This window comes from Adiantum capillus-veneris, chromosome 24 (assembly GCF_014529385.1).
Source record: "Adiantum capillus-veneris isolate H3 chromosome 24, ASM1452938v2, whole genome shotgun sequence".
Taxonomy (NCBI): Eukaryota; Viridiplantae; Streptophyta; class Polypodiopsida; order Polypodiales; family Pteridaceae; genus Adiantum; species Adiantum capillus-veneris.
The window spans coordinates 56715073-56734217 of NC_140954.1; the positions used below are offsets into that span (position 1 = coordinate 56715073).

A 19145-nucleotide genomic window follows, 5' to 3' on the forward strand; every position below is an offset into this window, starting at 1 on the left:
TCTGAGTTTGTTACAGTTCATCTCCAGACTCACAGATTGGATATGGACCCTGCCAGAATTTTTTTACCTAGAAAAATTATATTTCCCATCACCCAGTGATCCATATATACAATAGTGGTCACTCCCTAGAACATGTTTTCATGTGGCCATCTATGGAGACACAAAAACATTTCCTATGGGATTGCCCTGGAGCACAACAGATTTGGCTTTGGATCTTGCACCTCATGCCTATCATCCTTCTGGACAAGACCTTCACTCAAGATCAAGTAGCTTGATCAACTCTTTCTGCCTCTATAGTAGGCTACCAGGTAGAGGATGAGTGTTTTGCAGTTCAGATTGAAGAGGGATGTCTCGTTTGTTGCCCCTCTCTCCAGACGCTGTGGCACACTTCTAAATCCACAATCAGAAGGGCTCGAAACTCATTAACCACCTTGCTATGTGGTTCATACGAGAGCTTGCTGGCTTGATATAATTGAGGGGTGTTTGGTGCCTTACATCACTGGGGGCATCAAAGACCTGTGGTCGGAACTCATCCATCATCTACGAGGCCGGTATGCTGACTTGCAAGGCAGTTCAAGCACATACGGGATGCAACAACGGCACTGGGCTTTTATCAGTGCTTGAAGGGTGCATCGCTTGAAGGGGCGATGCACTTTGTTGGCAGTACAGGCCCACCATTGGCTCTTCCCTCCTCCCATTGTGTGATATAGCCCTCTAAGCTCATTGTTGTGCCTCACTCTTATATAATAGGAGAGTCTCCCAGAGCCCGCTTACCTGTAGTACAAGGACATGATTGTAGCCTTCAGAGTGTTTGATTAACTGATAGGAGAATCGTTCTGCTCAAAAAATAAAAGGAAGGGACGTGTTTTTAAGGCACAATAACAAAGTTCCAAGTATTGAATAGGTCCTTAATCATGATAGATTCGAATGCCTTCACAAGTCAGATGACACTTAACCAGCTTTGACACAATATATCATCGACAATTGGAAATTAAAAGGGGAAAAAGGCTGTAGCATACCTGTGCAGCTGTGTCAGAAATCATTCGAAGAAGGCGTTCAACTTGCACAAGAAGCATACCAGCATCCTCCATGGCTCGGTCAACAAGTTTTTCTTCAAGTCCAATGCTTTGTAGCCTGGCACGCCATCTTGATATGCCTCTCAGCTCTCCCACTCGAAATGCAAGAATTTCAGCCACTGGCTGCAAATCATTCAATGTCTCAGAATAAGAATAAAAATACTAAACTGGATACCTAATAATAAAATCAAAAGGCAGCATATTGTGACACACAGCATTTGTAGTAAATGACTGCTACTGATGATTTTTCAGATTGCTAGCTTCATCATGGCAAACCATGATATCTTCATCATGGCAAAACAGGCCCTTAAACCTCAACACGAAGCAAACCAATTGAAGCTTTCACATAGAAATAAATAAAGATCCACCTTTGATATGCCCAAAACGAATATTTAGTACCCAGTGACATTGTTTTGAATAAGTCAAATACATACTCTTCAAGCCAGCTATGCAAATTAGAAGTTAAAAATTAATGCCTAGCTAACTCTATAATAAGGCATATCAATAAAACCTTGATCCCCACAAAAAAGTGATAAGTGACGATGGGTGATCCTCCACAAAACAATAAAGACCATAAAGGGATTACTTCTTATTTAATCACTTTACTCTCTGGACTTCAATAATTTAAAAGGATCTTGAACTCTGCACAACGAGTATGTTCATTCATAACATGCCAAAAATCAACGACATAGCCAGAACAAATAAGTAATCTAGGCAGAATTCAAATTTACACAGGGCACACTTCAAAAAAAATTTAGCACGTTCATTGCAAAGAGTTCAGATAAGACGATTGGAGATAAAACCATTCACCATGTACAAAAGTATACCCCACATAACAAAAGCATCCGGATAACAAGGTTTGGCTTACTTGCAAGTGCTCAGAGATAATAACATGAAGCTCCCGAAAAGCAGTATCCATAGTCTTGCTCAACCTCTTTAATCCCTGTATTGAATAACCTTAGTTAACCAGATTAAAGTCATACTTGGATGGTTTTTTCAAACCACATAGTTCACTGTAGTACCTACCCCTTCTCCCAATGAGACAGCAAGAAATTGGTGTACCCCAGTACTAGCCAAACCACATGACAGCAGGCTGAGCAGTTCTTCCTGGGCATTAGCATGAGAACCTGCTCATAGAAAACAGCCATAATATGAAAGCCAATTCTAAGAGCCAAAAGCTATCTAGAGATTAAAGAAAGGAAGCTGATGTGAGTTTCACCATGTTCGCGGAGCAACTGTGCAAGGCCCTGAAATTTTTCCTGGAAGGCCCCCATAGCATCTGACCACAGCTTTTGCATGACATTCAGAGACACCTGAAGCACCTCCAAAAGTTCTTCAATGCTGGAAACTTGCAAGGCAACTTGATGAAGTTCCTTACTCCTGGAATTCAAACAAATTTTTGATAAACAGAAAGCAAGTCAAGCTAATGCAAGAGGACACCACAAAGTAACATCTTACCTGCAACCAACTATAGCACTATTTATCTGCATACAGAATAATCCGGAGGCTACTTCATTACTGGCTCTTCTTTTTTGGGAACAACTTAATACAAGTTGTCCACTGCACAAGACAGACAATTGCTGCAGATTTTCCGAAAGAGAAACCTGTTTGCATTGTATGAGTAAGTTTCATACAAGGTTGAAAAACGACGAGACGAAATTCTAAAAGGCCCATAATCACCTTCAGAATAAAAGCATCAAGAAGCCTGTAAATGTCTCCTTGGATATTACTGTTATCCATTGCACTCGTTTTGATGTCCAAATCACGAACCTCCTGCCATCAGTAACATAGAGAGTGGACAGGACCATTTGAAAGGAAGGCTAGCTTGTTAGATCCTGAATCATCTTACCACTCTTCCGATAAGGAAAACACCAAAAACATTCAAACAAATAGTCCCGTTTCTGTCACCACTGCATAGTATGTTAATCCGCTGATGAGATGATTTCAGAGCAGCTTTAGCATCTGCAGAAGAATTCTGATCTTCCAAGAATCCAACAGCACCTGAGACATCAAATGCTGGTGCTGCTCCTGGCATTGCAGGCGATTTTGCAGGTGGAGGGAAAAATCGGGGGGTCCGGTCCTCATAGAAAAAAACATCAGCAGCAGTGCCCTGAGCCATTAGAGAAAACTTTAAAATACAGAATGAAGCTATAGCAGCCTACACATCATGTGCCATTTTATTTTGTGGTGCTTTAACTACTCATCAACTTGTCAGGCTGATTCAAGCAGGATCTTCAACTACTTAATGAGCAACTTAGCACCAGTAACCTGTTTTCTAAAACAAAGAAGAAAAGATTCTATACCAGCATAGGTTGTCTTTCCTCAACCCACGTTAAACACTCTACTGAGCATTGATGAGTGACAGTCTGCCGAAAAACATTTCCATTCTGCAAAAGATTCCAAGCCATCAATCATAAAGCCCCGACGTCTATTGATACAGTCTTTAACAGAACGGCAGGGGAACTTTCCAGACTAAGAAGGTACGATGCTATTAGGTGAGACAAATGCCATGCTTAAGGTAGTGAGCAAAAATTGACTTGCACACAACTTGACAGCCTAGACAACGTAGAGAGATACTAAGATGACAGGGTATGACCTCCACATCGTGCAAAGCAATCATTCCATCCTCGTGCCCAACAGCCAGTGCTTTTCCATCTGGCCGCCAACAAAGTGAAGTAACTCTTTTTTCTGCAATAGACAGGTGCAAACAACATTAGGAGAGAGCCGAAGCCTGAGTACATAATTTACAAATTGAAGAAAAAAGAAAAGAAATAAACCTCGAACTCAAGCAAGGAAATGGTCAGGGTATAAGACAAACCTCTTCATGCATAAAATATATAGAAGAGGTTAAAGACTTTTCTTGAGGAGCTTCAAAAGGTAGTAAACTCAGAGGAGATATGGCGTTCCATTTGAAATTTTGAATAGAATGATTAGAGTGTGGATGCAAAATTGAAGCAGTTAAATGAGCCTTGGAATAGGTGGTATAACTTAAGGCTTTGGGAATTTCCATGTGGAGTGGATAAAAGACAGGAGACCGGATCAAACCACTCAAGACACAACCTCCTTTACTTGTTCCTTCCACACAAGCATGCTCCATTGCCTTCGTGGAGTAGCTAGTCAAACGCACACCGGTGGTGTAGATCGTCTAGACTAGTTGGTGATAAGAGCATTATGTTCACCTTCCAAATGCTTTTCCTCCTGAAAAGGCTCTCTCATCTCACCTGCACCGGCCCTTGGTTGTGGGTTGGCCACCCGAAGTACCGTACACCTGCAGGATTGGGATCTCAGGCACACTTAGGGTTTGCACCTGACCTTTGCCCATTTCAGGCCTATTTTGTTCATTTTCCATTTTCAAAATTAGGGTTTTATTTTTGGTTGAGATATTTGTTAAGAGTTACACCATTGCTGCTTCATCTGGACCTGCTTTGGTCCAGGCACCCCTTTTTGGGCTCATTTTTCCTGCTTTTGATTGTTGAGGTAGCGGGATCCCTCTTATATTTGGCAGACCTGGCATAGTTGCAGGTATATAGGAAGCTAGGGTGCCCTCTCCTCAGATCACCTATTGTCACCAGCGTGTGACTACTATCTATCCTTTTTGTTGATTTCTTTCTTATTATCTATTTACTTTCACTTTTTGGAAACACCCCTCGGGAAATCTAACTGCCCTGCATTGCATAGCTAGTGTGGAACTGTCCAGAGGGAGTCCAGGCCTGAGGGCAAGAGAGCACTAAGGTTGGACAAGGACTATGGTTAGCCAAGTGGGGTCATTGACTAGCCAAAGTGGAATCCTTTGCTACAGAGGCTACATTTCAGTTCTGGATGTGGCCGCAGTGTACAAAGAGGGTCGGATGACCTAGAAAGATACAATGGCAGCATCTCCTAAAATTTAGGGAACTGCTATTTTCGGACCTGAAAATGTGTTGACGTCATTACCTCCGGAATGACAAGGGGAACATTTTCTTACTCTGCCGTGAAGTCAATTGGGCAACCGGTTGGGATATTTTTAGGCGGCAACCCCGAAACGGGAAAATGCTTGTAAATGTGCCAAGTGGCACATTCTGGTGCACTTGCCTCATGCAACAAGAAGTGGCGCTGAATTTGAAGAGGGGAGAGCCTCATTTTCAGTTTTGTCACAGGTTAAGAGCTATGGAGTGCTTGCTTTCCCTCTTATGCACAGTGCAGTGCCAGGAGTGATGCCCTCCACGCTACGCACTGCCCTCTCTCTCCCCTTTGGCAGTATGTTATGCCCCTCTAGTGGGCTCTTCATTTGACCAATGTACAGTTGTGTGGGTTCATGCGCGATTGCCGAGGCAAGAGCCTCTTGCACAGGTACTGGATTAGCTAACGGCTAATCCCCCCGCAGGTACAGGTAGAGGTTTCACGCCAGAAATCTCGTCCGATTCAAAGGGCAAGTAGCCCTACAGGTGCGGGAGCTCGAGGACTTGCTACGGATGCGGCCGGCTCGCGAAATGGAGCCCAAAGCAGTGAATTACAGCCTGCTGTGTATTTTTGCAGGTTTAGGGTTTTGGCCCTAAACGGACCCTAATACCCCCAGGAGGTTCGGGGACGCAAGGGGACCGCTGTATAGGTGATCTGGCGCATTTTCAGGGCTGAAAACAGAGAATTCAGCGTGCTGCAGATTCTCGCCAGGTTTTGCAAAGTGCCCGTATGCGTCGGGAAAGTCAGCCAATGCGTGGGAGTACTGACTGTGAAGGGTTCTAGTACAGTTATGCTCCCGAAATCGGGCTGGAACAGTGGAAATTCAGCCGAGTTTGTGCGGGGCAGCTTGTAGGGAACCACAGCGTTTATTCCCTCTTTTGAACAATAAAGAAATACCGAAAGGGGCGCCTAAGTTAGGGGCCAATCTGGTGTCCGTCTACTCATACAGGTGCAATCTAGCAGCCTGTATCCCTCTCCCCTTTGTTGTGTCTTGAAAGTACAGGTATAATAGACGACTAGTAATGGGTGAAAGCTAAATCAAGGTTTAAAGTAAAGTCTACCGCCCTTTTTGGATTGAACAAGCCGGTTTCATGGTTCCATCGACGGGATTAAATCACTTTTTCCCATAGAAGTGAGCCTTGGTCAGATTGGGCTTGAAGACACAGGGGATCATAGACCAGACACAGGGAATTGCAATTATGACTGACAGACCAGATGATGTGACTGAAGAGGTTTCCTCTTCACAGGGTCAACAGACACATGAAGTGGGTGAGTCCTCAAGACCACCACAAACAGATGACGATATATTCAGGACCCAGTTGGCTACTGCTGTGGCTATGTTCACACAAGTAATGCAGAATCCGAGGTTTTTAGCCTTTCTGCAACCTCCTGTTCCGTCTCAGCAAGTTGGGTCACTGGATCATATTCAAAAGCCTGTTAAGGCTCGAGCACAGGTGATTCATACTGAACAGTCAATGGAAACACCTGTACACTTGACGGAGAACATGCAGTCTTCACAACCTATGCCTAAGGTGCAAGAACAAGTGGCTGAGATGCCAGTTTTTCAAGCTGTACCAATTCAGTCCACCACCTTTCAGCAACCTATCGCTTGTTCTAATGGACAGGGAAGCAACCTACAGGCTATGCAACAAGTCTTCCCACCACCTTCAGTACACCCTGGCTATTTTGGAGGTGGATCCGTATTCGAGCATGGCTGGTCATGCACCTGGAAATCAGTTTTACACGCCAAGAACAGTGTTCGGGGGTGCTCAAACAATGATGCCTAACCCCATGTATGGTGTCACAGGCATGCTACCAAGGTTTCAAAGCACTCAGGGCCAATTTGGGATGCCACAAGCAAATTTTGGTATGGCTGGAATTACAAATCAGCAGCCAAATATGGTATTTCCAGGTCAAGTTAATAGCGGCCAAGGAACACAGATGAACCCTAATAGTGTTCCCATGTTTCAGTCACTTCCATATGACAATTTAACGCCGCTGGAGAGGCCAACTCCGTACAAAGAAGGTGGCAAAGGTGTGACATTCACGACCTTTACAGGGTTTGATGACAGGAAGAAGGCTCTTTCATTCCTCCAGCAGTTTGACAAGGCCTATGCAAGGGGAAACTTTACAGAGGCTTCAAAGGTCCGCAAGGCAGCCACTTTCTTGACAGGGAATGCGGGACAATGGTGGACAACTTTATTGCTTCAAGGGCAAGCTCCGTCCACATGGATTTACTTCAAGCAGATTTTTGCAGCAGCATGGTTATCTGATGACTTTGAAGCAGATGTCATGACAGAATGGCACCAGCTAAATGCTGCCACTTGCAGAAATCTGGATGATTACAATCGGAAGTTTTGGAAAGCTCTACTTCCAGTAACTTCCTATAGGTTTGTGCCATTGACAGAACAAATTGAAAAATACTGTTGTGGCCTACCCAAAGGATTGAGAAAGTACTGCACGAAGACAAAAGTCACTACTTTGACGCAGCTCATCGAGGTAGCAAACACTGGCAATGGTTTGCTCAAGGGAGAAGATTGTGAATTTAACACTGGCATCAAGGCAGGATCAGGCAAGAAAAATTCAGCCAAGAAGCACGTTCCCAATGAGGCTCCTAAAGGGACTCAGGAGTCGGCCAACGTAGGGAAAGACAAAGCTACGGCTGAATCAGAAAAAGGACCAGCAAAGAAATGGAAAAGACGTTTTCCTCGCAAGTCAGAAGAGCAAAAGAAGGTCCTGAGGACAGAGAACAAATGCTTTATATGTGAGCAGCCTGGCCACATTGCTTACAACTGTCCTACAAAGAAAAGGCCAGCTGATTCTGAAGACAAGGAAGACAGGAAAGGAAAGAAGCCCATGGCTGGTCTAGTGCCAGATATGGTGGGCGACAAGCCAAATTCAGATGCAAGTGAGCTTTGCAGAGCATGGGGAAAGGTTAGGGATCAAACAGTGCTTATCTTCTTTGATCCACGTGCCAAAGCCAACTTCATTTCCCCAGAATTGGCTTCAAAGTTGGGAATCAGACCTCAAGAGATGGGGTATACAGCAGAGGCAGGTTTGGCATGTCCTGGCCATACAGAGGCTGTGACACCCATCATTGGAAAGTTGCGTCTACATATCCAGTCCTTTGTAGATGCTGAAGAATTTTACATCATGCCACTGGACGGATGTGATGTGTTGTTAGGTATTCCTTGGTTGTTTCGTGTACAGGGAATCTTGGATGCCTACAACAAAAAGATCACTGTACAGAGCAGGGGAAAGACTCACATTCTAGATGTAAAGCTTAAAGGGGAGTCTATTCCTACTGTATCAGCTTCTGCTATTAATTCTGTAATGAAAAAGCATCTTTCTGCGTACTTGGTTTTTGCACGTGAAGTGTCAGATTGTGATGAATCAAATTTATCTGTGCTAGATAAAGAAAGGTCAATGTTTTTACAACAGTATAGTGACTGTTTCTCCGATTCATTACCATCTCAATTACCGCCAGAGAGACCCGAGGACCATGCGATAGATTTGGTGCCAGGCAGTAGCCCACCAAATAAGCCTCCGTACAGGGTTAGTGCGGCTCAGCAGAAAGAGATAATGGGCCAAGTACAGGAGTTGTTAGAAAAGGGGCTGATTCAGCCCAGTTCATCTCCATTCTGTTCTCCAGTGTTGTTGGTGCAGAAAAAGGATGGCTCATGGCGTATGTGCATCGACTACCGTGCACTGAACAAGAATACCATCAAGAATAGGTTCCCTATACCTAGAATTGATGATATTATGGACAAATTAGAAGGAGCAGCTATGTTTAGCAGGATAGATCTAAAGAGTGGGTACCATCAGATCCGCATTAGATCAGAGGATGTGCACAAGACTGCTTTTAGAACGACGTTTGGCCTTTACGACTTTTTAGTGATGCCCTTTGGTCTCACAAATGCTCCTTCTACGTTCAATAGGATGATGGACAGAATTTTCCGTCCACACCAGCAGTTTGTTGGTACATTCTTTGATGACATGATAGTCTACTCAAAGAATGAAGAGGAGCATAGGCATCACTTGGCCATTGTGTTCAAAGAGCTACGCAGTCATAGGTTGCTCATCAATGCAAAGAAAAGTGAGTTTTTTCTGGAAGAGATTCACTTTCTGGGACACATTGTCTCAAAGGATGGTGTCAGAATGGATCCTGCAAAAGTTGAAGCGATCAAGTCATGGCCAAATTTGAAGACGGTGCATGATGTCCGAAGCTTTTTGGGACTATGCTCCTATTACAGAAGGTTTATCCAAAATTTCGCTGAGATTGCTTCACCTTTACATGCTCTTCAAAAGAAGGCAGTCACTTTTAGATGGACACAGAAAGAGATTTCAGCTTTTAATCTCTTAAAGGAAAAGATGACTTCAGATCCAGTCATTGTGTTGCCAGATCTTAGGAAGTCATTTGTGGTCCAGTGTGACGCCTGCGGTAGTAGCATTGGTGTAGTGCTAATGCAAGATGGCAGGGTAGTAGCCTATGAGAGCAGAATTTTGCAAGGGCCAGAGATGACCATGCAGGTCTATGAGAAAGAGTTACTGGCTGTGATTCATGCGCTCTTAAGTTGGAAACACTACCTGCTAGGTGCAGATTTCGTTGTCCAAACGGATCATCAGACCTTGCGATACTTCTTGACACAAACAAAGTTATTTGAGAAGCATATGCGATGGGCAAATATCTTGTCCATGTTCCATTTTCAGATTGTGCATGTGGAAGGCAAGAAGAACGTTGTGGCTGATGCCTTGTCAAGGAAGCCACAAATTTCAGCTGTGTCGATTCCTTATCATCATGAACTTGATGATATGAGAGAACAGTATGCAAATGATGAAGATTTTGCAAGGGTCTTCGAGCAGCTAATGGATGGACAACGTCATGAACACTATCTTCTTAAAGACGGGTTCATGATGATGCATGGCAGATTGTGTGTCACAAAGCCATTGCGACGCAAAGTTATGGAAGAAAGTCATGTCCCACCGTATGCAGGGCATCGTGGTATTGATGCTACAGTTAAAGCGGTTGAGACATTCTTCAATTGGCCTACATTGAGAAGGGATGTGGATGCCTTTGTGCGAGAATGCCTAATATGCCAAAAGGTCAAGTTTGACAAGCAAAAGGCACCAGGGTTATTGCAACCACTACCTATTCCAGATAAACCATGGGAAAGTATTGCTATGGATTTTATCTTTGATCTTCCGAGAACGCAGACAGGAAACAATGGTATTTGGACCATTATTTGTAGATTCAGCAAACAGGCTCATTTTATTCCTGTCAGGAAGAAGATAAAGCCAGATCAGATGGCACGTTTGTTTATGAGCAATATTTTCAAGTATCATGGCATGCCACAATCGATTGTTAGCGACCGTGACCCACGCATGACAAGTTTGTTCTGGAGAGGTTTGTTTGAGAATATGGGCACAACGCTCAAATTCTCTTCGTCATTTCATCCTCAAACAGATGGGCAGTCAGAAGAGGCAAATTCTACTGTCCTAGATCTGCTGAAGTGCTAAGTGTCAGAGCATAAAGGAAAGTGGGAGCAGTATTTGCCATTGGTGGAGTATGCATACAATAATACAGTGCATTCATCAACTGGCAAGGCACCCTTTGAGATAGTTGAAGGTGGCAAGAAAGTTCCTCCCATACTGCATACAAAGGACAAGATATTTGAAGCAGATAAGTATGTTCAGGACATGGATGAAATGTACAAGAAGGTCAAAGTGGCCTTAGAAAGGACTCAGGCAAAGCAAAAGAAAGCAGCTGATCGTCACCGTCGTGAAGTGGTATATTCACTTGGTGATTGGGTGCTTTTACGCTTTGAAAAGGCAAGGTTAAAGAAGATGAAGGGCAAGGAAAGACTGTTTCCAAAGCTCAGCATGCGTTACTATGGGCCTTTTCAAGTATGCGACATAATCAGTGATGTTGCATATAGGCTGAAATTGCCTGACAGTTGGAAGATTCACAATGCGTTTCATGTGAGTCTTCTCAGACCCTATGTGGGTGATGTGCCAAAAGATATGCCAGTTGAAGATCAGCCGGAAGTCGAGGAACTTGACGAGATCTTGGTCCCTGAACAGATCTTGGCACACAAAGAAAGGAAAGTGAAAGGCAAGGTTGCTAGGCGTTACTTGGTAAAGCTCAGAAACTATCCACCAATGGATGCTAAGTGGATGGAAGAAGGTGAACTTGCAGAGTCACCAACTGTGTTATCACTTTACCTGGAAGCCTTCGATTTGCAACCTACCTTGACCCCTTGAGTTTCAAAGCTAAGTGGATTGTCAGTGTGGCAATGGCTTCTGAAACAAATGATGTACATGGTATTTAAAGTGAGCTCAAATGAAATACCTGCTACATGAATGTTAGAGCTATACAGATTGTCAGTTTGGCAATTGCTCTTATGGAATGTCCAAAAGTTTGGTTAGTGCTATAGAAGTGAGTATTTCTTGTCAGTTTGTCAAGGATACAGTGATTGCTTCTATTGAAGAGTACATGTGTAACTGCATTCTTAAACTGTCGGTTTGGGTATGCTCGAAAGTGTTACGGGATCCAACGTGTACTATAAGACAGTGGCAAAATGTGCAGCTACCATTTTGTCATTGGAAAGTTAGTGACTCAAAGCAATGGCAGAGTGCGCAGCTACCACTATGTCATTGGGACAGGGTTCACACGCAGGCAATACATGAGTCGACGAGGTGTTGAGTACACCTGGGTTGACAATGAGCATGTATGTGTCGTATATGTGTCGACAGGTGTTGAATACATCAGTGTTGACAGTAAGCATGTACGACATAGATGCAAACGAGGACGTTTGAGATTTCAAGAGGGGGGTATGTCACCAGCGTGTGACTACTATCTATCCTTTTTGTTGATTTCTTTCTTATTATCTATTTACTTTCACTTTTTGGAAACACCCCTCGGGAAATCTAACTGCCCTGCATTGCATAGCTAGTGTGGAACTGTCCAGAGGGAGTCCAGGCCTGAGGGCAAGAGAGCACTAAGGTTGGACAAGGACTATGGTTAGCCAAGTGGGGTCATTGACTAGCCAAAGTGGAATCCTTTGCTACAGAGGCTACATTTCAGTTCTGGATGTGGCCGCGGTGTACAAAGAGGGTCGGATGACCTAGAAAGATACAATGGCAGCATCTCCTAAAATTTAGGGAACTGCTATTTTCGGACCTGAAAATGTGTTGACGTCATTACCTCCGGAATGACAAGGGGAACATTTTCTTACTCTGCCGTGAAGTCAACTGGGCAACCGGTTGGGATATTTTTAGGCGGCAACCCCGAAACGGGAAAATGCTTGTAAATGTGCCAAGTGGCACATTCTGGTGCACTTGCCTCATGCAACAAGAAGTGGCGCTGAATTTGAAGAGGGGAGAGCCTCATTTTCAGTTTTGTCACAGGTTAAGAGCTATGGAGTGCTTGCTTTCCCTCTTATGCACAGTGCAGTGCCAGGAGTGATGCCCTCCACGCTACGCACTGCCCTCTCTCTCCCCTTTGGCAGTATGTTATGCCCCTCTAGTGGGCTCTTCATTTGACCAATGTACAGTTGTGTGGGTTCATGCGCGATTGCCGAGGCAAGAGCCTCTTGCACAGGTACTGGATTAGCTAACGGCTAATCCCCCCGCAGGTACAGGTAGAGGTTTCACGCCAGAAATCTCGTCCGATTCAAAGGGCAAGTAGCCCTACAGGTGCGGGAGCTCGAGGACTTGCTACGGATGCGACCGGCTCGCGAAATGGAGCCCAAAGCAGTGAATTACAGCCTGCTGTGTATTTTTGCAGGTTTAGGGTTTTGGCCCTAAACGGACCCTAATACCCCCAGGAGGTTCGGGGACGCAAGGAGACCGCTGTACAGGTGATCTGGCGCATTTTCAGGGCTGAAAACAGAGAATTCAGCGTGCTGCAGATTCTCGCCAGGTTTTGCAAAGTGCCCGTATGCGTCGGGAAAGTCAGCCAATGCATGGGAGTACTGACTGTGAAGGGTTCTAGTACAGTTATGCTCCCGAAATCGGGCTGGAACAGTGGAAATTCAGCCGAGTTTGTGCGGGGCAGCCTGTAGGGAACCACAGCGTTTATTCCCTCTTTTGAACAATAAAGAAATACCGAAAGGGGCGCCTAAGTTAGGGGCCAATCTGGTGTCCGTCTACTCATACAGGTGCAATCTAGCAGCCTGTATCCCTCTCCCCTTTGTTGTGTCTTGAAAGTACAGGTATAATAGACGACTAATAATGGGTGAAAGCTAAATCAAGGTTTAAAGTAAAGTCTACCGCCCTTTTTGGATTGAACAGGCCGGTTTCACCTATTGTATCTGTGGTGCCCTGTGGTGCACCTCCTTTGTGGTCAGATAGGGCAGCATGCCCTTCTTCATCTTTGTTAGTGTTTTCTCTCTGTCTCTCTCTATCTCGTCTCTTCTCTTTCCCTTTGCTTCCGCTAACCCTCTGACTTGGTATCAGAGCCTAGCAATCTCTCCTTGCTGGCGCTGGGTCCTCTCCTCACAGATCGACCATCCAGGCCTCACCTGCCGCTTTTAGGCCCCCTACGGCAGCGTTTTCTGAAACACTAAAGGGCTGCGTTTTTACCAACTTCTGGGCAGCCTTTTGGAGATGCTGGCAGCCTGCTGTTTTTGGATTGTTTTTGCCACGACGAGGGGCTTAAGATGGCTCCTCCAAAGCCAAGGGCAGCTCCCTTCCCCTCTTGAATGTCTCCCTAGAGAGTCAACCAGCTGATTGAATACTTTCTTGCGGGCGTTTTCTTCAGGCATATGCAAAGGCTACATGGATTTTTGGAGATGGAGGAGCTTGCTAATCTTTTGTAAGGTGCAGTTGTCACGTGACACATCCAACCCTATGTGTCCGTGGACAAGCTACACCATAACAGGGTTTCCGTCAGTCCAGTCAATTTAGATTAGAAGTGATCTAGCACTTTTTGTGAGTCTATTCATAGACCGTGCATGCCCAATCACTTAGTATAGATGCATATACTCTGGTTGCACACAGCATGATCATAAGCATTCCCATCAGAATCCATTAGAATCAATTAGAGGATTTTTCCAATGCATTTAGCCTATTTTACCTATTTTTGGCATTTTTCACTTATTAATTTAAGTGACTTTCCAACAAAAGTAGGCAGGGCAATTTGGGTAAGAAAATATATAAGCAAACCAAAGTTAGCACTAAATGGCAGATAAGCCAGGAGTACAGCATGCCTTTGGCAACAGGTCCTCCCCTCTCTCAGCAAGAACCATCAAGAACCCACTAGTCTTGGCGTTTTTCCCTCACCATAGCCTAGCGTTTTCTGTGCACCCTCGCCAACCATTCCCTTGGCGTTTCTCAGCACTTACCTTGCGGGTTCACACCCTAGAAGCCAGCGTTTTCCAGATCGTCATCAAGCTGCAGAGGCTAGCGTTTTCACATCGCTATAGGGCTGATTTTCCAACATTTTCAGCATCAGAACAGGGCTGCGTTTTCAGCCTTCATTCGCATCAAGTCAAGCAGCAATTTCAGCCCTAACGACAGCAGCAGATCGGCATTTTCCATCACAGCATATCAGCGTCTTTTAGCAGCCCAAAACAGCCCCAAAATTCAGCAATCATCCGCAGCAGATTTCAGCAGCTAGCGTTTTTTGGACAGCAGTTAGAACCATTCTAATTTCAGCCCTATTGTCGTCATCGCCATCCCGGTTGTCGCCGTCGACATAGCCTAGATCTGCATCAGTTTTATGCATCATCATTGTACCCGTTTGTGTAATCAATCGTAGACCACTCTCGCCAACGAGAGTGGGGCCTTCAGAGGAGGGTTTTACGTCTCTGGTGTCGTATCTCTCTTCTCTCTATCTCTCAGTCTCATACATTTGCACGCACAGTGTCCACTCACTTGTTCGTGATCATAGCACTCTCCATTACAAACGGAAGGTTCTCCCTTCCATAAGAACTAAAAGGAACATTGAGCAAATATGGATCACTCATCTTGAGAAAGAACAACATTCATTCCGTTGCACCTTACATTGATATCACACCTTTGGTAGTGTTCTGTATCACTCAAGGAAAGAACCACAAGAATCACAAGAATTTTTTTTGCTTGTTGCGGTCGCACGAACCCAAGTTCACTTGGACGTGTCGATTTCTAATCGTGTTTTTGAAGAGTGACAGGAATCCCAGGAAAGAGGGCTTGTCCAGCCTCCCCTTGTGTCTCTTTTCACTCATTGAGAGCGGACCGTGCACTTAGCAGCCAGCCAATCGACGTGAGGTGGGAGAAAGCAACCTTGGTGTGAGCGCAAGGCCGCCAAGGGGTGCGCCCGCGGAAAGGAGTAGAACTCGGGTGAAGAGAAGATCCTTCTCAAACACGGTTTGCAAGCGGAAGAAAACCTCAAGAACCCCAAGACCCCAAGACCCTCAAGAACCCAACTTCCTCGTGAACTTAAGAACCAAAGATCATAGTGCATGGTCGTCACCCGAAGCGGAATGGATACTTCGCATACAGGTGATGAGCATGAGAGAGGCGATGAAGAGTTCTCCCCACCAAGAGATTTTCCGACCCTCCCCCTTCGTCATCTACGCCACGAGTTGTACCAACTTCTATGGAGGCGATGGTCAAGTCGATATTGGACATGATGGCACAACAACAAGAAACGAATCGAGTTGCGTTGGCACAACTAGCAAGCAAAGCAGAACAACAAGAAGCTAAGGACCGCGAGCGCGACGAAAGAAACGAAAGAATTGCCGCATAACAAGAAGCAAATCGCATTGCTTTAGAACGCGAGCGCGACGAATGAAAAGAAAGAAAAGAACAAAGAAAGGAGGAAACGACAGCACGAAGCGCGGCCTTAGAGGCTGAGCGTGCCGCTCAAAGAGTGGCCTTGGAGATCGAGTGTGAGGCTCAAAGAGTACTACGCACTCAAGAATTGATTCGACAAGTACTTGCCTCGAAGTCCGAACCAGCCAAAGATCGTGGGAGTTCCTCATGTGGCGCAAGCCACGATGCGGATTCCAACAACCCAGTCACAGAGAAGTTGACTTTCAGTAAGTATGATGGTGGTAAGATGGATGCTACGGTTATTCATTCTTGGTTGCATCAATTTAATGCTTATTTTGCGACAACTAAAAAGACAAGGAATAGAAAGGTATTGACGGCAGCTATGTACCTTGCCGGTGATGCCATTAATTGGTACCACGCATGGCAGGAGGCACAGTTAGCCACGCACCTAGAGGAAGCCGACGAACTCCCGCCCCTTTCCTTCAATTGGGCTGATTTCGAAGACAAGCTCAAGGCGCGGTTTATGCCACCTCAGTACCTCGCACGATTGAAGGACGATTGGCGCGCTCTCAAGCAAAATGGTATGCCGGTTATGTCTTTCTAATCGTGTTTTGCAGCTAGGTACCCAATTACGCAAGTCGGATGATGAACGCAAAGAGGCATTCCTTTTTGGGTTAGACGACTATATCAAGTTTGATGTAGAAGTCTTGGACCCAATCGATCTCAACAAGGCGGTAGCGATTGCTCTCGCACAGGAGATGAAGCACAACAAGGGAAAGCCTAAGGAGAACAAGACGTCCACAAGTACCTCGCAGACTTCTCAAAACCCTCAGAACAATAAGAATGGTAAGAATGGTAACTCTTCTAACCAATCTTCCAACAGTCTCTCAGAAAAGAATTCTTCCAATGAATCTAAGGGTAAGGCTAACACAATTGCTAAACCTAAGCTTATTCCAGATGAAAAGGTAGCACAAGGAATTGTAGAAGGATACATCACGTCAGAAGAGCAAAGCACTTATTCTAAGGAAGGTCGTTGTTTTCATTGTCACATTAAGGGTCACATAAAAAGAACATGTCCTAAGCTTGAATCGAATGAATCTAAAGAATCCACAGAACCCACTTCTTCTGTCAATGCAATCAATGATAACACGAGTGTACCCCAAGTTTCTCTTGACCCTCCCATTGATAATTCTCTCATTAAATGTTATGGTCATATGACGAGGCAGCGTTTTGTCATATTGTTTGACCCTGGTAGTATGCATGATGTGATCAGTCCTCTCTTGTTGAGAGAGCCCGCCTAGAAGAGCCCTCATTGTATTACAACAACTCATTGTCAAGGTTGCTTGGTTCAGGAGACTCTCTCTTTCTCTCTCTCGTGCCCCCTTGGTCTCTACGCTTCCGCATCGTCGACTTTGACACCTCGAACCCTCTACCTTGGGATTACATCACGAAGGCTCGACCAACTAAGCTAGGTGTCATATGTGCATTGCACTTGAGCCACGTGGACAAGCCTTACAAGTTAGCATCAGTCTTGGTACACCTTAGGACCTAGCCTGACACCTTGTGAGCCTCTAGAAGGACGTGTATGATCAGGCATAGGTCATAGTTACATAACCTTACCTGCAAAGTACAGTCACTTAAGCCTATATGCATATGAGCAATCACTTAAGTCATTTATTAATGAAGTGACTTTGACATGACATTTATAAAAAATAGGTAAGGCAAAATGGCAAAAGAACCTATAAAAGAGTCACTTGGCCTCAGTTCTTAGGACATCAGAACCCAATACCCGTAGGGGCATCCAGTGCCCACATCACGTTATCACCCTAACGTTTGTAGATTGCATCAATTCAGCCAAGCGTTTTTGCATCAGTACAACCCAACGTTTTTGTACCAGATCAGCATAGCATTTTTGCATCAGATCAGCCCTAGCGTTTTGCAGTTCATCCGCATGAAGCATCAGCATTTAGCCGTTGTAGCAGTTTATGCAAGTAATCTAAAGGAAGCACTTGCTCTAGTAACAAAGCAAGGTTGAGGGTGATAAAAATCCGACATGCGGTGTCATCTCTCTTTTTCTCTCTTTCTGTCTCTCTCTCTCATTGTGTTCATTGTTTCTTTCAAGTCACGTATTTGTGCGAAGTACTAGATCTGAGTTAAAATCCTTAAACCCTTCCGCTGCACCTAGCATTGGTATCAAAGCTCTCGACCTGCTTTGGCTTCGCAAACTCAAGAAAAGAATCAAGAACCCAAGAAACCTATTATTTTTCTCAAAGAAGTTTCATGTCCCTGCCACGGACTTATTGGCCACTCCCACTCTTAGTCCATTGTGCATCGGGTGTGCTCCCGTCTGCATTGACATGTCGTGGATACCTTACGGCATAATCTCATCATCATGAACAAAGATCGGCATCGGATACACGAAGACCCAGATCTTGAGTACCAAGATCTGCTTGCCTCCTATGCGGATATGAAAGAAGTTGGAGACAGGATCCCCCACCCTCTTCTGCATTCGCTTTGCATGTAGCGTGCATCCACTTCTGTCGACATGGAACCTTTGGAAATATCTCACCCTGACCTTTCATCTTCACCCGCAATGTTTTCACAATAGGACTATTTGAGGGGTAGTATTTACTTGCAAAAGAGTCAGCACCAAGGCTAGTATTCTGTGACAATAGTAAGGCTACCTAGTAACTCGGTTGGTCGGTGTTTACATCGTAGCAGTACCTACATCCGCAATCCCATAAGCTTGGAGGAGTTTTCATTGGTTTATGCATCCACAAGCATCAGAAGTACATAAAGCATCCAGAGGAAGAAGTTTGGCAATTGTGTCTCACCTTTAACAAGGAGGGATGTCATGTGCGCATTGCACTTGGGCCATGTGGACAAGCTACTGCTACAGGTAAGATCAGTCTTAGTTAGCATACCTCGGGATCTAGCCTAACACCTTGTGAGTCTAAAATCCTTAAACCCTTCCGCAGCACCTAACACTAGGCTCTTTTGGTAGAGTGTATTTTTTTGAAGTCTCACTAACTATACTAAGGTTTTTTGAAGTCTCACTAACTATACTAAGGTTTTAAATATAATTACATATGATGTAAAGAAGATAGCACGTGAGCTGAAAAAGGTCGAGCAAGAGCATGGGTAACATTTGAGAGTGTGCACCTCCCCTCTCTCTCTCTCTCTCTCTCTCTCTCTCTCTCTCTCATCTGCTCTCCTCGCTTCATTCCATCACAAACTTGAATCAAAGAAAACAAAGCTAGATAATTAGATAGATAATTCAGCAGCCAGCAGTGCAAGCCTTAGAGTAGACTTCCTTTTTCCTGATTGGCCACCCAAATGTACAATTTGATTTTGGCAGGAGCAAAATGATCACTT

The 19145-nt window shown here is 44.7% G+C and overlaps 1 protein-coding gene across 1 annotated transcript in view; it reads right to left on the bottom strand.

The window, feature by feature from the left end:
• APC4 (Transducin/WD40 repeat-like superfamily protein) overlaps window positions 1–19145 on the bottom strand; it is a 50945-nt gene that overhangs the window by 30765 nt on the left and 1035 nt on the right. The window contains exons 3-11 of the mRNA XM_086499053.1: window positions 3673–3764; window positions 3380–3463; window positions 2926–3186; window positions 2757–2849; window positions 2535–2680; window positions 2296–2456; window positions 2103–2203; window positions 1945–2019; window positions 1020–1199 (exon numbers count right to left, since the gene is read on the bottom strand). Of these exons, the coding sequence (XP_086355179.1) occupies window positions 1020–1199; window positions 1945–2019; window positions 2103–2203; window positions 2296–2456; window positions 2535–2680; window positions 2757–2849; window positions 2926–3186; window positions 3380–3463; window positions 3673–3764 (1193 nt within the window). The remainder of the gene's footprint in view (window positions 1–1019; window positions 1200–1944; window positions 2020–2102; window positions 2204–2295; window positions 2457–2534; window positions 2681–2756; window positions 2850–2925; window positions 3187–3379; window positions 3464–3672; window positions 3765–19145) is intronic.